This window comes from Eretmochelys imbricata, chromosome 21 (genome assembly GCF_965152235.1).
Source record: "Eretmochelys imbricata isolate rEreImb1 chromosome 21, rEreImb1.hap1, whole genome shotgun sequence".
Classification (NCBI taxonomy): Eukaryota; Metazoa; Chordata; order Testudines; family Cheloniidae; genus Eretmochelys; species Eretmochelys imbricata.
The window spans coordinates 1,470,223-1,486,364 of record NC_135592.1 but is presented as its reverse complement, the minus strand read 5'-3'; the positions used below and the strand labels follow the sequence as shown (position 1 = coordinate 1,486,364).

At 40.1% G+C, this 16,142-nt stretch overlaps 2 protein-coding genes across 11 annotated transcripts in view; one reads left to right on the top strand and one right to left on the bottom strand.

The window, feature by feature from the left end:
• PHTF1 (putative homeodomain transcription factor 1) overlaps nt 1-16,142 on the bottom strand; it is a 129,593-nt gene that overhangs the window by 47,165 nt on the left and 66,286 nt on the right. For 3 of the 5 annotated variants that reach the window (XM_077839049.1, XM_077839048.1, XM_077839050.1), the window contains one exon: nt 5,164-5,336. The exons of 1 other annotated variant lie outside the window; for it this stretch is intronic. In XM_077839049.1, the coding sequence (XP_077695175.1) occupies nt 5,220-5,336 (117 nt within the window). In that variant the 3' untranslated portion in view covers nt 5,164-5,219. Of the gene's footprint in view, nt 1-5,163; nt 5,337-16,142 lie in introns of those variants that run through there. One more of the 5 variants, XM_077839053.1, reaches the window with a different exon arrangement.
• MAGI3 (membrane associated guanylate kinase, WW and PDZ domain containing 3) overlaps nt 1-16,142 on the top strand; it is a 212,105-nt gene that overhangs the window by 160,466 nt on the left and 35,497 nt on the right. For all 6 annotated transcript variants that reach the window (XM_077839043.1, XM_077839044.1, XM_077839042.1 and 3 more), the window contains 3 exons: nt 8,050-8,658; nt 11,280-11,311; nt 15,349-15,505. In XM_077839043.1, the coding sequence (XP_077695169.1) occupies nt 8,050-8,658; nt 11,280-11,311; nt 15,349-15,505 (798 nt within the window). The remainder of the gene's footprint in view (nt 1-8,049; nt 8,659-11,279; nt 11,312-15,348; nt 15,506-16,142) is intronic.

Genomic DNA, 16,142 nt, shown 5'->3' with positions numbered 1-16,142 from the left:
TTTTATAGACCACCACAGTCTTCTTTAGGATTCTTGGAAAGTCTAGCTTCCACATACGATAAAATTTATACGTTTTGTCTAGTGTACAGTTTTTACCATTTTAAACACATTTAGTCATATGGATACTTTCTTGAGTTTTCCGTTCTTTTCAACAAATAATTATTGCTACAAGATGAATAATTTGTGTGACTATTCCGTTGGTATCAGTATGTAATTTTGTTTTCTAACCTGGATTAGATTTCTTAATGATCTAGCTTGAAACTCATTTGCTTGCCAAGAGAGGCTTGAGGAACTCCAGTCACCAAGTAACTGGCCTTCCATTGGAGCAGTGGATTGTTTAGATTAGTTTAGTTGCTCCTGTGCTTTGTGACAAGAGGCAACCCAGTGTTTCCATTTCTGTACAACTAGTGCCATGTTTCTTGCACCATTGTGGTCCATTTCCATGACAATGACATCTTTTCAATGGTTCTCTTATGTGTTATCTATTGTCCTCCTCTTTTCCTTCTTCCATCAAGTGGTATGCAGTCAGGGGCTTCTCTAAGAGTACAAAAAGAAAAGGAATACTTGTGGCACCTTAGAGACTAACAAATTTAATTGAGCATAAGCTTTCGTGAGCTACAGCTCACTTCATCCGATGCATCCGATGAAGTGAGCTGTAGCTCACGAAAGCTTATGCTCAATAAATTGGTTAGTCTCTAAGGTGCCACAAGTACTCCTTTTCTTTTTGCAAATACAGACTAACACGGCTGCTACTCTGAAACCTGTCATTATCTAAGAGTACAGGTTTTGACATCTGCACAACATGCCCAAACCACTTCACCATTCTTTCTTGAATCATTGTCTCTACAATCTGTTGGCCAGTCCTTTGTAATCATCAGCCTTAGGGACTTTAGACCACCACAGACACCAAGTATTCTCCGTAAGCCTCTCTGATGGAATGTATTGTCTTGTATCCGCATTGTTTCCATAAGTGTAACTTTACGTGGACAGATAGTTATCCTGACTCACAACCGCAGGCCCAGGCTCCTCATTCAATATATTCAGAGCAACTCATACCATGTACAGGGTACCTTTATCTGTCACTGGTGGAAGTGTCTGGTAGTTTTGGATTCCCCAGATTTGGGAGCAGTGGGCCGTTTTGCTACACCCACCCCACTCATTCAGCCAACATCTGTCCAAACTGACCGTCGCAAGGGTGATAAGTTAAGAGCTAGTTTCAGAAGTTGCTGATGTGCCACTGCCGGCAGCTATGTTTGTATGCCAGGTCCTTAGAATCATTCAAAATATTTCCTAAAATTAAAATATAAAAATAAAAATTAAACTTTATAATAATCCTTTGCACTCACGCCGCACCATTTTTGCAAGGATCTCCATGTGCTTTACAAATCCCCTGTTAAGTGGTTTTGTTCTCATCTTACATGTGGGTCACAGAGAGGTGGAGTCATATGGCCTAAGTCGCCCATTGAGTCAGTGGCAGAGACAAGGATAGATTCCGTTCTAACGACTGAACCTCACAGCCCTTCTTAAACATGTAAAATAGATGGAAAGTGTGTTAAGGATGTGGAGGTTATCTTGCAGAGGGAGCAGAGCTTGGGAAGACATGCTGATATGCACAGAACAGTGGGTGCTCTCTTCTCTCACTCCTCCTTTCTGTGGCAACCTTGGTGTGAAAGGGAGGAAGAAATAAGGCAAAGGTAAAAGGAAATATAAAAAAAATACTTGTGAAAAAAAGTGTTAGAAACTTAGTGTGTTAGTGAGATGTTTAGTCCTGAGTATTTGAGATGTGTGTAAACTATACATCTTATCTTTCTGTATGGAGAAGACAGGAGAAGCAAGGACAGCAGGGACTGGATGCTACTAGCTATTCCTTCTGTGTAATAAGTAGGAATTTTTCAGTCCATGCATCATTCACAACTCTACTTTGATTCCATAAAGGCAATACACTTTTCTAAACAAAAAAAGAGAGGGGTGTACTTTCTCTATGCTGCTGCTGCTGCTGTCTGGAGAATAAGATCTAGTGGAACATTGCGTTTCATTTCCATTGCACAAATTCTGTCAATCACTGAGCAACATTTTTCAGCTCAAAGGCTATAAATAAGATGAGAGTTTTTTGCTGGTAGTTGGACGTGATGCCTATGCTTTAACAAAACTTTTTCAAAATCCGTGTCACTTCAGTGGCTTTTACTTTCTAGTGGTCCCATACATTGCTGCTAATCCACCTGCAGTATGTGTTTCATAGATTCATAGATATTTAGGTCAGAAGGGACCATTATGATCATCTAGTCTGACCTCCTGCACAACGCAGGCCACAGAATTTCACCCACCACTCCTACAAAAAAAACCTCACACCTATATCTGTGCTATTGAAGTCCTCAAATTGTAGTTTAAAGACCTCAAGGAGCAGAGAATCCTCCAGCAAGTGACCCGTGCCCCATGCTACAGAGGAAGGCGAAAAACCTCCAGGTGTTGCCTGTCAGTTTTTCCTACCAGGCATTTGTAAGGCAAGGAATCCAATAAAGAAAGCACTCAAAGCACATGTAGGCAACACTTGCAGTGAGAGTGGTTCCTGTGCAGTATGTGCAGTAAAAATAAACGTTGGTGATTCTAGCAAATCACACACTGTGCTCTGCTATGCTTGAAGTGACTTAGCAAGGATTTCCTGTTTTGTGGACAGCACTTGTTCTCATAAGCTGCAGGCATTTGTAGGGAATGTCTGTGCTTACGTGTCTTTAATGCGCACATCCCTGTACTATGAATTCTCTTGAACTGACAGCTGTAGGTTATGTTACTGTCTCCCCAGTTTAATAAAGGAACAGAATTTGTATAGCTTACTCTTTCTATTTAAGTATATTTTCCCCCTCCATGATGATGCAATACTGATGCCATCATAAAGTTCTTAGTCCATTGCCATGAAATACAAGCTCCACAGCATGAAGAAAAAGGAAGCAAAACTTAACATCGACATCTACTTCCTGAGCAAACGCAAGAAACAAAATATCCTCCCCTGAGGGCTCACTATCTATAACCCTCTGATCACTACATACAACTCCAAATATAGTGAACGGCTCTGCAGAAGGTCTTCAGAAAAACTGAGGAACCGTCTCCTGCACTTCACGTACTCCAGAAGGGACACCTCAAACAAGAAATCAACACATACTCCCATACACTGGAAAGAAAAAATCAGGAAACCTACCTGGAGATCATGAAAGAAACCCAAAACTATTAATTAAAAAAACAACAACAAACAAAAACCCCAAACCTGGTGACAGTTGTCCAGCACAGAAACAAAGCGTGGAACCAGCTACAACAACTCCACAACCCACAGAACACAAACACTGGGCAAAACCATGGCACCAGGACCCACATGGACACTACACAAAACCCCAACATCATTGATTTATTAAGACTATGCAACTGGAGCTAAATTATCTGTACTCCCCAAGTGTTTGAATGACTGCCCTACCGCAGAACCTGATACCATACTAACGTGGAGAGCTAGAAGAATTCTTTCGTTGACTCCGCCTCAAAGAATTCTTTCACAGTAATGACAACACCACCCTCACCTACCACATCCCCATCAACAGTAAGAAGAAAAAAAGAATCATCTGACTGGACACCCCAAAGTGGATGAAACCACACACTTAATTATTACACTGATTGCTTCAGGAAAAAAATTGACACTGAAATCCTTAACAAAGATCACATCCACCACAATCTCTCCACTGCAGAGAGGACAGCTATGCAGTCCCTGAAATCCAACCACCAGATAGTGATCAGATCAGCAGACAAAAAGGGTGCCGTCATAGCTCTGAACTGTGATGACTGTCCGTGAGGCTAGCCAACAACTTTGACACCACCTACTATACAGACCTCGAAGACCACCCCTCACTACAGTTCACCAGGGAACTGAAGGATATCAAATCCTTCCCCAAACAACTCCCAGGAGAAACTCTACAACCTCGTCCTCCAGAAACCTATCCCAGGGACCTTCTACGTGTTTCCCAAAATACAAAGTAGGGAACCCAGGTAGACCCATCATATCTGGCCACAGCACACTTACTGAAAGAATATCGGGACTCATAGAAACCATCTTCAATCCACTCAGCACAAAAAGGACCAGCTTCCTCCAGGACACACCCTACTTCCTACAGGAACTCTGCAATGTTAACAGTCTCCCTCAGAATACCATGCTTGCCTTTATGGATGTCACCTCCTTACACACCACCATCCCTCACAATGACAGCATCTCTTTCTGTCTCTGATATCTACCCAAAACACATCAGCAAACTCATCTGTTTCATCCTTCACTCATAACACATCCCTCACTCATAACAATGTTACCTTCAATGACAAACACTTTGTCTAAACCATGAGAACAGCCATGGGCACTAGGATGACTCCCCAGTATTCCAGACTCTTTATGGACCACCTTGAGGAAGAATTTCTGGACAAATGCATCATGAAACGAATGATATACCTGAGATACATCAAAGGTATTTTTATCCTCTGCGCAATGAGCTGCACTCCCTCATAGATTTCCACCACAACTTCAAGAACCACCACCCATCCATCAAACTCTCTCTAAAACAATCCCCCACCGGCATCAATTTCCTGCATACCACAATCAGCTTCAACAATGGGACCCTACAGACAACTATATAGAAGAAACCCAAGATCACTAAGCTTACCTTCACAGATCCTGTAACCACCCCAGAGACACTAAGAAATCTGTTATCTATAGCTAGGCACTTAGATACCACAGTATTTGCTCTGAGGCGAAAGTCCCGGATACACACATTAACACCCTTAAAACCGCCTTCATCAAGCAAGAACACTTTACCAAAGAAGTAGATCACAAAATACCCCAAGAGAATCTGCGTCAATATAGGAAGGAAAAACCCTCTGACTGCACCCTGCTAGTTATCACCTCCCACCCACACTGGAACCCAAACCAGGGTATCATTAGAGTTACAACTCATACAACACACACAGAGAAGGTGGAAGTTGCCATACAAACTGTAAGAGGCTAATTAGTTAAGATTCCACCTTGTATTTAGTTCTGACACTCTGAGTACTTTTCCCAGACCTGAAAAAGAGCTCTGTATAGGTCAGCAGCTTGTCTTTCACCAGTAGAAGTTGGTCCAATAAAAGATATTATCTTACCCATCTTGTCTTTCTGGTCTGTTGCCAGGCAGACATTGTACTGGATGCCACATGCCCTATTTACATTTTTTTAGTTGCTTGGCAGTGTCAGATATTTTGATAGCACTTTCAGTAGCGTGAGCAATCCTGGGCCTTTGCATCCTGAAGTGTCCACTTAAATTCTTTAATAATTTCTGCAAAGAAAAAGGAAAGTACAAATTGTACAAATATATATACATATGTTTTAATTGAGCAGGAAGAGGGTTGCTTCCCACATAAATGCTTAAGGCTCAACTTTTCTGTTAGGAAAACCAAAATTTGTTGTCGGCAGCCTCACACACTCAAATGACCCTATAACAACAAATCTATGTACACACGTGCAGCTTAGCCCTTGGCCACGAAGCCTCCCGATGAAGGAAAAAATCACAAGGAAGTAGGTTTTGATTTTCAGTTTCTGTAAGCCCTGGTTAATAAATAACAATGAATAATAGTAAAAAAACGAATTCCCTGAGTGGCCTTTATAAGAAACAAAAAAATTATTCAGGAACAGCCTTTTCCTTTCAAAGGCACATGCACTAATCACCATTTTAAAGGACTGGGGTGACTTCAAGACTAATAACATCTGCTCTTTCAATTCTTGATTTTTTTTTTTTTTCTACTCTCCTTTTCCAGTTTGGGGCTGGGATGGGTCGCAGCTGCTCTTCATTCTTGCAGGATTTTCTAATTTTGGATTCTGGTTTATCTTAACCATGCATGACATAACAGCGGGGTTATGTGACATTGCATATTATTCTTGGATATTTAAATTGCTTACAAGAGGGCTGTGGAACCATTTGCCTTAAATCTTCCTTAGCTGTGTTGCTTGTTCCTCCATTTTTCTTAAGTTCTATCTCTCTCATTTAATTTAAATTTAAAAAAAGTATAAAACAGCTTGTCAGTATATAAGTGCAATATGCATTCAATTACCAAGTTATCTGAATGAAACACGTCCTATGGCTTGCATGTGGTCTAGTGATTAGAGCACTGGTCTGGGACTTGGGAGACCTGAATTCGATTCCCGGCTCTGCCTCTAGCCTGCTGGGTGACCTTGGGAAAATCACATTTGCTCTGTGCCCCATATTGCCTATCTGAAAATTAAGATAATGATACTGATATCCTTTATAAAGCACTTTGAGATCTGCTGATGAAAAGTGCTATACAATAGATAGGTGGTGGTATTTATTCCATTAATACTTCTGAATATATGGCCTTCTCCCTGGAAAGTAACCATTTATTTCAGCTCTACTTCTGCTTTTTATAGCTATACATAAGTATATACTCTTCTGTATAAACAGCTTCATAAGGACTTATTCAGTCTCATTTATTGAATGTTTCAGAGTAGCAGCTGTGTTAGTCTGTATTCGCAAAAAGAAAAGGAGTACTTGTGGCACCTTAGAGAATAACAAATTTATTTGAGCCTAAGCTTTCGTGAGCTACAGCTCACTTCATCGGATGCATTATTTATTGAATGGTCTCTGCTCCCTGTATACGTGTAATGTAAAAACAGTGCATTTTCTCTGCCTGAGAGCGAATTTGGATCCAGGTCTATGTTGTGAATTGTCGCTGCCAAAAGTAAAATGCCAAATGTTAAAACTGACAGCGGAACAGCAGTAGGAATAAATAAAGCAACACAGAATGGGCAAATGGGGAGGCAGGAGAGGTGAGAAAACCCTGCACAATGTGAGGAATTAAGCACATTGTGGATATTAGTTACATTGGTTTAATTAAATTTGTCTCTGGAACCTATAATTTATACTGCCTTCACTAAGATGTGTTCCCATACCTCTGTGTATTGGATAACCACTCTTACTGTTCTGGTAAGAAAATAACTTTATACTTAACTTTAATACTAATTCAAATAACAAAAGAACTTAGTAACTAATTCGTAACTCTGCTGCTGACCTGTTCTTTGACCTTGGCAAGCTACTTTTCTTGTCTTTCATTTTCCCAATATGTAAAAATGAGGATGGTACCTTACCATTATTGTATAGTGCTTTCACATCTTCATATGAAAAATGCTATGTCTGTACATATTATAATTATTGTTATATAAGAGTTATTATTTTGGAGACAAAGAAGCCTAAGTGTCAGAGGAGTAGCCATGTAGTCTGTCCGGTGGCACCTTAAAGACTAACCGATTTATTTGGGCATAAGCTTTCATGGGTAAAAAACCCACTTCTTCAGATGCATGGAGTGAAAAGTACAGATACAGGCATAAATATATATTGGCACATGAAGAGAAGGGAGTTACCTTACAACTCACTGGAAATATTTCCATGCTCAAAAATGTACACATGCTGAAACAGACTTCCAAGATGTAACACTTGCTGCTATTTAATATGCACAGATGAGAATGTATTTTCAGTCAAAGCAAAAGCAAAATACAAAATTTAGAGAGGCGCTCAGGGAACAGTGTGTAGAATCTTAATTTAAGTTTAGCCAATCCAATAGAAACCAGAAAAAAAATCTGATTCATTCTGGATTGAGTTTAGACTGTTGTATAACATGAATTAAAGTATAAGACAGCTACTTTCACTAATGTATGCACTGTTTCCTTTTCTGAGGCGCATATAGTGTCATTCTCTAAATCTTTGGCAGATTACATTTTATATATTTAGAAGAGTGTCTTTTTAATTTAGTAGTCTATATTTCAACTGAGAGAAAAATCTTAGCCTTCTGGTAGTATATGGCTAAGGGGAATGACATGAGCCCCTATTCATTAATATCTTAAATAATTGCCCATAAACTTGCTTTGTAGTTACTAAGGGGGTGGTCAGTGTTTCATTCTGCGCCTTAGATTAGAATATTTGAAAAGTAGATATGGTTTAGTTTCTGATTTTAATGATGTTGAACTCATTTTTATAACAGGTGATGTCATTGTAGACATAAATGGCAGCTGTGTCCTTGGCCATACCCATGCAGATGTTGTTCAGATGTTTCAGCTAGTTCCTGTCAACCAGTATGTGAATATGACTTTGTGTCGCGGTTACCCGCTTCCTGATGACAACGAAGATCCTGCTGTAGACATCGTTACAGCTACACCCATCATCAATGGCCAGCCAATGACCAAGGGAGATATCTGCATAACCAGCCAAGATTTAATACCTGGAACAGTCATTTTAGACCAAAATGGGAAACCGGGTCACATTTTGGTTAATGGTCGCCTGAACAGCCCTTCCATGGACCCAAAGGAACAGAGGATATCCGTATCCACTCCAGGAGGCTCCCAGCCAGAACTAATCACTATTCCTCTGGTCAAGGGCCCTAAAGGATTTGGGTTTGCAATTGCAGACAGCCCTACAGGGCAAAAAGTGAAGATGATTTTAGACAGCCAGTGGTGCCCTGGCCTTCAGAAGGGGGATGTAATCCAAGAGATTTACCATCAGAATGTGCAGAACTTGACGCATCTGCAGGTGGTGGAGGTGCTGAAGCAGTTTCCAGTGGGAGCCAATGTCCCACTTCTTATCTTAAGGGGAGGTGGGTAGGAATGAAACTTTATTATAATTTATCCTGATATGAAGGTGTTTAGAAGGTGATATCTAAGCTTTACTGTACAAAGCTTTAAAAAGTAGAAAATGGGCTGTCAGCTCAATTCTCTACCCTGCTCTAGCTGTAAACCATGCCTCTGGTATTGAGCATGTTATTAGTTTTATGTTTTACTGCAGATTTGATTGTAGACTGCTGCTGAATGTAGTCTGTTCTGGCTCTTCAGGAAATATTAGGGCAAAGGTGCACATCCCACAGTCTGACCTGAAGATAGCAGGGAATAGGGCTTTTTCTTTCTCCTTTTGAGAGTGGTCCAGAGACTCTGGCTTATACTATGAAGGTGATCACAGGTGTCTTGGAGGGAAGCATCTTTAAGGTAACATTGGCCTTGCCACCTGGAACTCTGGAAAGTTCTCCTTTTTGTGTGTATTTATCTCTCTTAATTGCTGTTCATTGCAGATCAGAACGTCTCCTCTCCCCATAGACTAACTGGTAATTAGCGTGCATTTGCCAGAAGGCTCAGTCTGATGGCTGCCAGACAGGATCCTTTCTCTGCAGTTTCCTGGTTATTAATGAGCTCATTGGTGCCCTCTACAACTTGTTTATTCTTCTGGTTTTTTTATATCTGTTGTTTGATTCCTGAGACTATTCATACTGGTATTACTTATAGTGACTTAATACTTAGTACATTGCATTTTGCTGCCATAAGATATCTTGCTGACATTACTTCACCCTTTATGTTGCCAACAGAGACAAAGGAAATGGGTACAGGCTGTTTTATCAAAGACCCCCACAGCGGTTGCTGCTGATGCACACTATATAATCTCAGCCCACAAAATAATTGGCCCTTTTTGAGGATATGAGATGCAGTAACCATAATAATACTTTGCATTTATATGGCCTAGTTTGTCCAAGCATCTCAAAACACTTAATTATTCATAATAATGTTGTTTACACACATTAACAAATTAATCCTTCTGCCCCCTGGTGCCTCTGAACAAACGGAGACCCACAAGTTAGTGATTTATCCCAGGTCACACAGTAATTCAGCTTAGTCAGGAAGAGAACCAAGAATTCCCCCTTCCCAGTTCTCTTCTCCAGATCATACTCCTAAGGGATGTCTCTGTTCTCTGTTTCTGAGCAACTGATGTTTTTATTGGAATGAACTCTAGAATGTTCTTCATGTGAGTATTCTATGCAAATGGGGCATCTTTTCTTTTATCTTGAGAAACTTTTATCTACTTCACTCTTTTGTTTCTCTCCGCTTCTCTGGACACCCTGACAGCACCTTTCAGTGCGGCAGATAAACCATAGTAAAATATCATTCCCATACCATTGTTTATGCCCATCTTGCTGTGTTGTTGAGATTTTAGCATTCCACTGAGAGGAAAAATGCTGATCTGATTTGCTTTTCCTGACTAAACAAACACAACATTCACTTCCCCTCTAGGGCCTAGTGTAAGGTATAGGCTCACTACCTATTAATACTCTGTGGATAGTGTGCTGGAGACCAGCATAAAGCTACATCTTTTCTGCTGAGAGGCAGAAACCAAGTCCAATGTTCATTTCTGCGTGCTGGGAGGGCAGAATTCAGTTCAACTGTAGCTTCTTCCATGCTGACTAGTGGTCATAAAGGGTAAGAAGGACACTGTGCTGAGAGAGTGGACCGTGCTCGTGTAGTCAGTTTAGTCACCAATCCTGAAAGCCCCCTTCTACCCTCACCACCCTGAATAGACCATGAGTACTAGTGACTATAACCATATCTGCCAACTGCTCAAACAAAACACTAAAAGTAGAGAGACAAGTAAGACATTTGCCTAATTCCTATTAACGTGATGTGGAAAGAAGAATAGGCAAGGGCCTGATCCAAAGCCCAGTAAACAAATAAATGGATTCCCATTGACTTCAATAGTTTTTGGGTCAGAGCCTGTAAGATCAAGCCAACTGTCACATTGACATCTCCTTTTTATTAATATATCTCCATCTAGAAAGCTACTAGAGATTCAGCATTGTTGGCCCTGTGGGAAGCATAACAGAGCCTTGTTAGTGATGACCTGTATTATAGAAACTTGTTTGCAAGGTGAGATGTGACCCTTAGAGCCCCTTTCAGGCTTCTTCCAGCCTCAGGAAAACCACCTCAAAACACAAGCCTAACATTTGCAAAGACACCAAAGTCTTCACAATATTAGCGTTACCATTTCCAGTTTGACTAGCAATGAGGGGAAAAAATCAGATTTCTTTGGTAGTAAATAATGTTCTACTTGCCAAACTCATTAACTTGCCTCAGCACATTAATCGGAGTATGTATCCTCAAACCACAGGCCCTGGCAGCACGAGAAATGTGTGGTGTTTCATTTTAGTGCTGTTAGTTGCAGTTTAAGGGACCTCTGCTAGTTGATATTGTTGGCCAAGTAAATATTCACTTAGAATTTTAAAAGAATTATAGAACATATAGCAAACCTTGTGCCTTCACAAGGGGAGTGAATGTACAGTGATCAGTTGCAAGCCAAGAATAAGAGCTGAGCATATTGGCTCTGTTCAATGTAAAATAGTGGGTTCTTAATCATTAAAGTTGCTTCTTATATTCAGATATTTTCCTCTGTTTTCTTTAGGTCCTCCTTCACCTGCTAAAACTGCCAAAGTGGTGAGTATTGATGTCATCCACATGATTATATTTATTGTGTTTAGTGTGGATGGACGGACTTGATTTTCAGGCACACAATAACAGATTCATGGGTCTCCATGGCAGCCTGTTAACTAACTTTACTGCTCCGTGAGTTCTTCTGTGTGTTCAGGCACAGGTGTCCTCTGATTGCCAGACAGGCATGGAGTGTGCTACAATAGACACATCTGTGATCTCTAGACCATTTATACAAGATGCAGGGGGCTCCTACAGTCTATGCCAGGCTGTCTGTGGTTTTTAGTTACCCTGTTACAGATTGCTGTTGATTTTTTTTCTCATTGTTTGGCTGGAGGTTCTGCTTATTATCTCTCTAAGGATAATTTTTTCAAAATGCTATTTGGCCACAAACAGATCTCCAGTGTATCTGGTGAAATTCTCTATATTTACCCTCTACCTCATGGGAATAAGCAAGATCAATTCTTAAGGATCATAGTTTATTATGTACATCACATCAGGTACATGAAACGGATCCTCATTTCATTGACAGTGATTGTTAGTGGGGAGAGAGAGGGAAGCTGCCTTTGTGTGTCCTGTCTAGGAACTCAAATAACTTGATTATTGTGGGTTCTGCTTTTTTTCCTTCAAAATGTACGTTTTTTTATATTGATAGACAACATAGGAAACAAAGCAGCCTTCAGCACATCTGTGACTTTTCTTTAAAGAACCTACATTACTTAAGGAGAAGCTGGATCAGTCATCTCTCACTATCAGAGTAGGAATCATTTCCAGGATTCGTGTTTCAGGGAAGAAAAAGTAAGGTGCAAAAGAGCTTGATTGTGAGGCCGCAAGTAGCATTGGTGGTCTGTAGGTAAACGCCGCATTGTAACTCCAATGTCTTCATGTTCTCAGATTTGGACACTTGCACCTCACCTGAAAACATGTATTTATTTTTTAAAAATAAGTAAACCCATAGTTTAACATCTTCCCATGTGCTTACTTTATTCCATTTTCACAACCGGCTCTCTCACCCTGATCTCCTTGTAGGAGTCTGCAGTGATTATTCTTTATCAAAGCTTTGTTGCCTGATGCAAATTAATTTCCCTATGTAAAGGCTGTCAGGATGGCTGTTGAAGGGAAAACAACACATAAAGTTTCATTTTTCTCTTGCTAATTGCCTGCATCGTGTATTCAAATTTTCTTTCATAAGTTTGCATTTTACTTTCTTGGGAGAATTTTGTTTTGTTCTATGAGAAACCTCCAAAAATGAACTTCAGTGTTCCCCACTTGAATGCCTAGTTTATCACCATTCCTGTTGTGTTTGAATGGGCAGTCTATATTTTCCCAGAGTCATCAAGGTGTCTGTATTTCTGATATTCATGGTTGCAAAAGATTGGTCCACTAGGAATATCTTTGATTTAAATTGGATCTGGTGGAAAGAAAATTGTACGGCCTTTGGCTTAATGAAATACACTGGAGGTAAGAATAATGGTTGTTAATAGGGATCTGTATTATGATGTTGTGGAAGAGACTGCTTTTCAGCATGGGGTTCATTGTATGCCCTTCTAATGGTGGTGGGGGGGATGGGGAAGCCTTCAGGAATTGAGTCATTTCAGCAAGAAGAATTCTTGTGCATTGCAGTTCACTGCATTTTAACAAAATCTCCATTCCCAAGGTATAGAAGTAAATTCTTTCTCCACCATGGTTGCACTTTGCAAATACATTAATTCATTTCTAACCTGAAGCCAAGGCTGTTGCTGACAGTTAACAGTGGAGATAACATGAGGATGTCAGCTCTCCACATTTAAAACAGAGCATATACTGCAAAAAAATTGCTAATTTAATTCCTAAGCAGAAATATAGCTGCTAAAAAGACATTCCCTGAATAAAAACTTTGCAATATAAAAATGCGCTATGTGCAGACCTCCTAAAAATACTTAGGAAATAACATTACAGTGCATGTGCAGTCGCCGTTTCCCTGAACGAAACCCAATGCTCAGTGGCATTAATTCACATCGTGAGCTAGTTCAGTTAAAAAAGGCGAGGGTCTTATGTCTATAAACATGTAAAAAGTCTCAAACTATTGAATCCTCTAGGGGATTTTCTTCTGCTCTCAAAGGGGCAGACCTGAGTCTAGCCTAATTTTGTTTGTGTTAAACACACACGTGCATTGCCACACGGAGACTTTTCCGCCTAGAGCAAACATTTAAAGTCATCTTGCTGTATCAACCTTTGGAAATGAGGGTTTGAAACCACAGAGATGGCTGTAATGTCACTTCTACCTGTAGTCCTTCCTGCTGTAACATCGAAGGGAGGAATTCTAATTGTTTCAAGTTTCTTAACTTTGTTTAATTCCTCCTGAATATTTTCCTTCTTATTCAGGGAGATTTCCTTCCGAGCAGGAGGTGTTTGTTTACACGACTTTAGAGAGAGGCAAACGAGCAGAACCTGGCTTGCTTGCAAAATCAAAATCTCAGTTCTGCGCTAACCAATACTGAGGTTCTGCATAGAAACTAGAACAGGGCTCTAGATTTAAAAACTTCCAGGGTGCCGCAAGTGGATGAAACTGGGAGCACTGATTTAGCAGAGACCATTAGCGACAAGTAATAAGACATCAGAAAATCAACCTTAAACTTATCCCTTGATTTCCTGCTGTATCTCAGGGTTCTTTTAGGATTCAGATTTTAGAACACAGGTGGATATTTGTTTTCTCTACTGCAGCTTCGTAGCTCAGATGTTCAGAAGAAGTGCCTCTATCTACCACTCAGTGGGTTTGTTCGACTACTGCAGTTTGGTGAATTCCAATTCATTACAAAAGTTAGACGTGCTAAACAGATCCACTTCTTTTGAAAACCTGACACTGATCACTGGAGGAAATGGTTGAGAGAGTTCATGCTTTTTCACGTGCACTAATCCCTTACTTTCTAGTTTGAATGAGTTAGTGTAGAAAGTGCTCAGTTGTCATTATCTTGCAGAAGTTAAGTAGCTGCAGAACTCCTTATCTCTATGCTGTCCATCTGTACACTTTTCAGAGATCAGCACCTCCGTGACGGGGCAAGATTTCAAGATAGATACTCAAATTATTTTCAGTTGTAGTGGCCAAATTAACCTAGAAGAGAATCCTTGATGATGTTTTCCACCTTCAGATGGAACAAATGAAATTAACATAGTTCAGTGACTCTCCGGAAGAAGATTGTCTTTTTATAGACATATCTCCCTGCATTTCACTCTGAAAGCAATCAATCAGCAGTTATGTTCAAGGACCACTTAATGAAGTTTGTAGTTAGTATAATTTAAACTGACTGACTGGGGCAATGTAGACCATGGACTCAAACTTTTTCATAGCATGGAATGCATTTTAATAGTGGCTTGTATTCACCACCTTTCCTGTTCACAATTGCATAGTTACCTCTTCTACAGTTCATGGTTGCTTAATATTCCTATGATAAATGCAGCAAATACTTACAAGGAAAACTGACATTGGAGAAGAACTTAATGTATTTTTAGCTTTCTGATGCAATTTGGCAGTTTGGAATTTGGAGAACCAGCACCTTGTGACCAGCCAGCTCTCTGCAGCCCACCTGCAGTGTTATGCAGACCAGAGTTTGGGAAATGCCAGCCTAAAAGATGATCTCTGAGATCCACAACCTTATTACCAAGTAAAGGGAGAAAAATAAAAGCCTTATACTCTGTGTATGTTGAGTTCTTTTCAGTTGTGTGTACCAAATAGCACTGAACACAAGAGGAGTTACAATACAGGCAATGTACATGGGAAATTACATACACTTGCTCACACTCTGAGCATGAGCCACTTCAAACACTTTGTTTCCAGGCCCATTCTCCAGTAGAAGAGTTGTCGTTTTTTCAAGTTTTGAACAGGCTGAACAGAAGCATACTCCCAGTAGGATCAGAAACCCCTATCTTACAGGGAGAAGCTGGACTGAATTGGAGTAGATTATGCAGTTGCATGCCATGCATTACAAGTTTACTGTTTTTTCTCACCTGTTTGTTGATAATTTTGAACTTAACATACTTTTCTTACTCTGTTTTTTTTGTTTCAGAAAACAGATAAGCAGGAGAATTCAGGAAGCTTAGAAGCTATCAGTGATTCCATTCCACAGCCTATGCCATTCCCACCTGCTGCTGTGAGGTCAGGCTCTCCAAAACTCGACCCTTCAGAAGTCTATCTGAAGTCTAAGACAGTATTTGAAGACAAGCGTAAGTACACAGGCCTCTTATGCTGGGAATATGCTGTAGCACAGCAGGATGTGTTCTGCATTTCCTTCATGTGTGTCCACTTGTAAACACAAGTCTTTAAACTTGGTGCTCCTCAGGGCATATTTAGAAAGACTATGAGGAAGTAAAACGACCATAGTAGTTCGTGTGATTATATCCTAGCTAATGATTCCATTGGAAATCACAGCTCAGCAGTCTGTCTGTTTTGTGTGTATAACACAGTCTGTTTACTAGCAAAGATTTACAAACTGTGTATGAGAACAGATGCAGATACAGAACTGCTGCCTAGCTATGATTTTAAATGTAATAGTATACAATGGATAAACCAAAGCCATTTGGCATGCCAAACATGCCATATAAAATACACTCCTGGGTGAGCTGGTAGGGATTAAAGTACCCCCATAAATGACCAATCAAGAATATGTTTTATAGTAAATAAGGGGGATACGGTGTCAGCAGATGGGCTGCAACATGAAAATAAACTGTTACATAACTACAAATGAAGCATAGCAGTGTCACCAAGGTCACAAACGGCTTGTTGCCTGTGAATTTCCCACTGTAAACAAACTTTCTCCCCAGTGCAGTGTTTCAAGCATACATTTCATTATATAGCACTTAA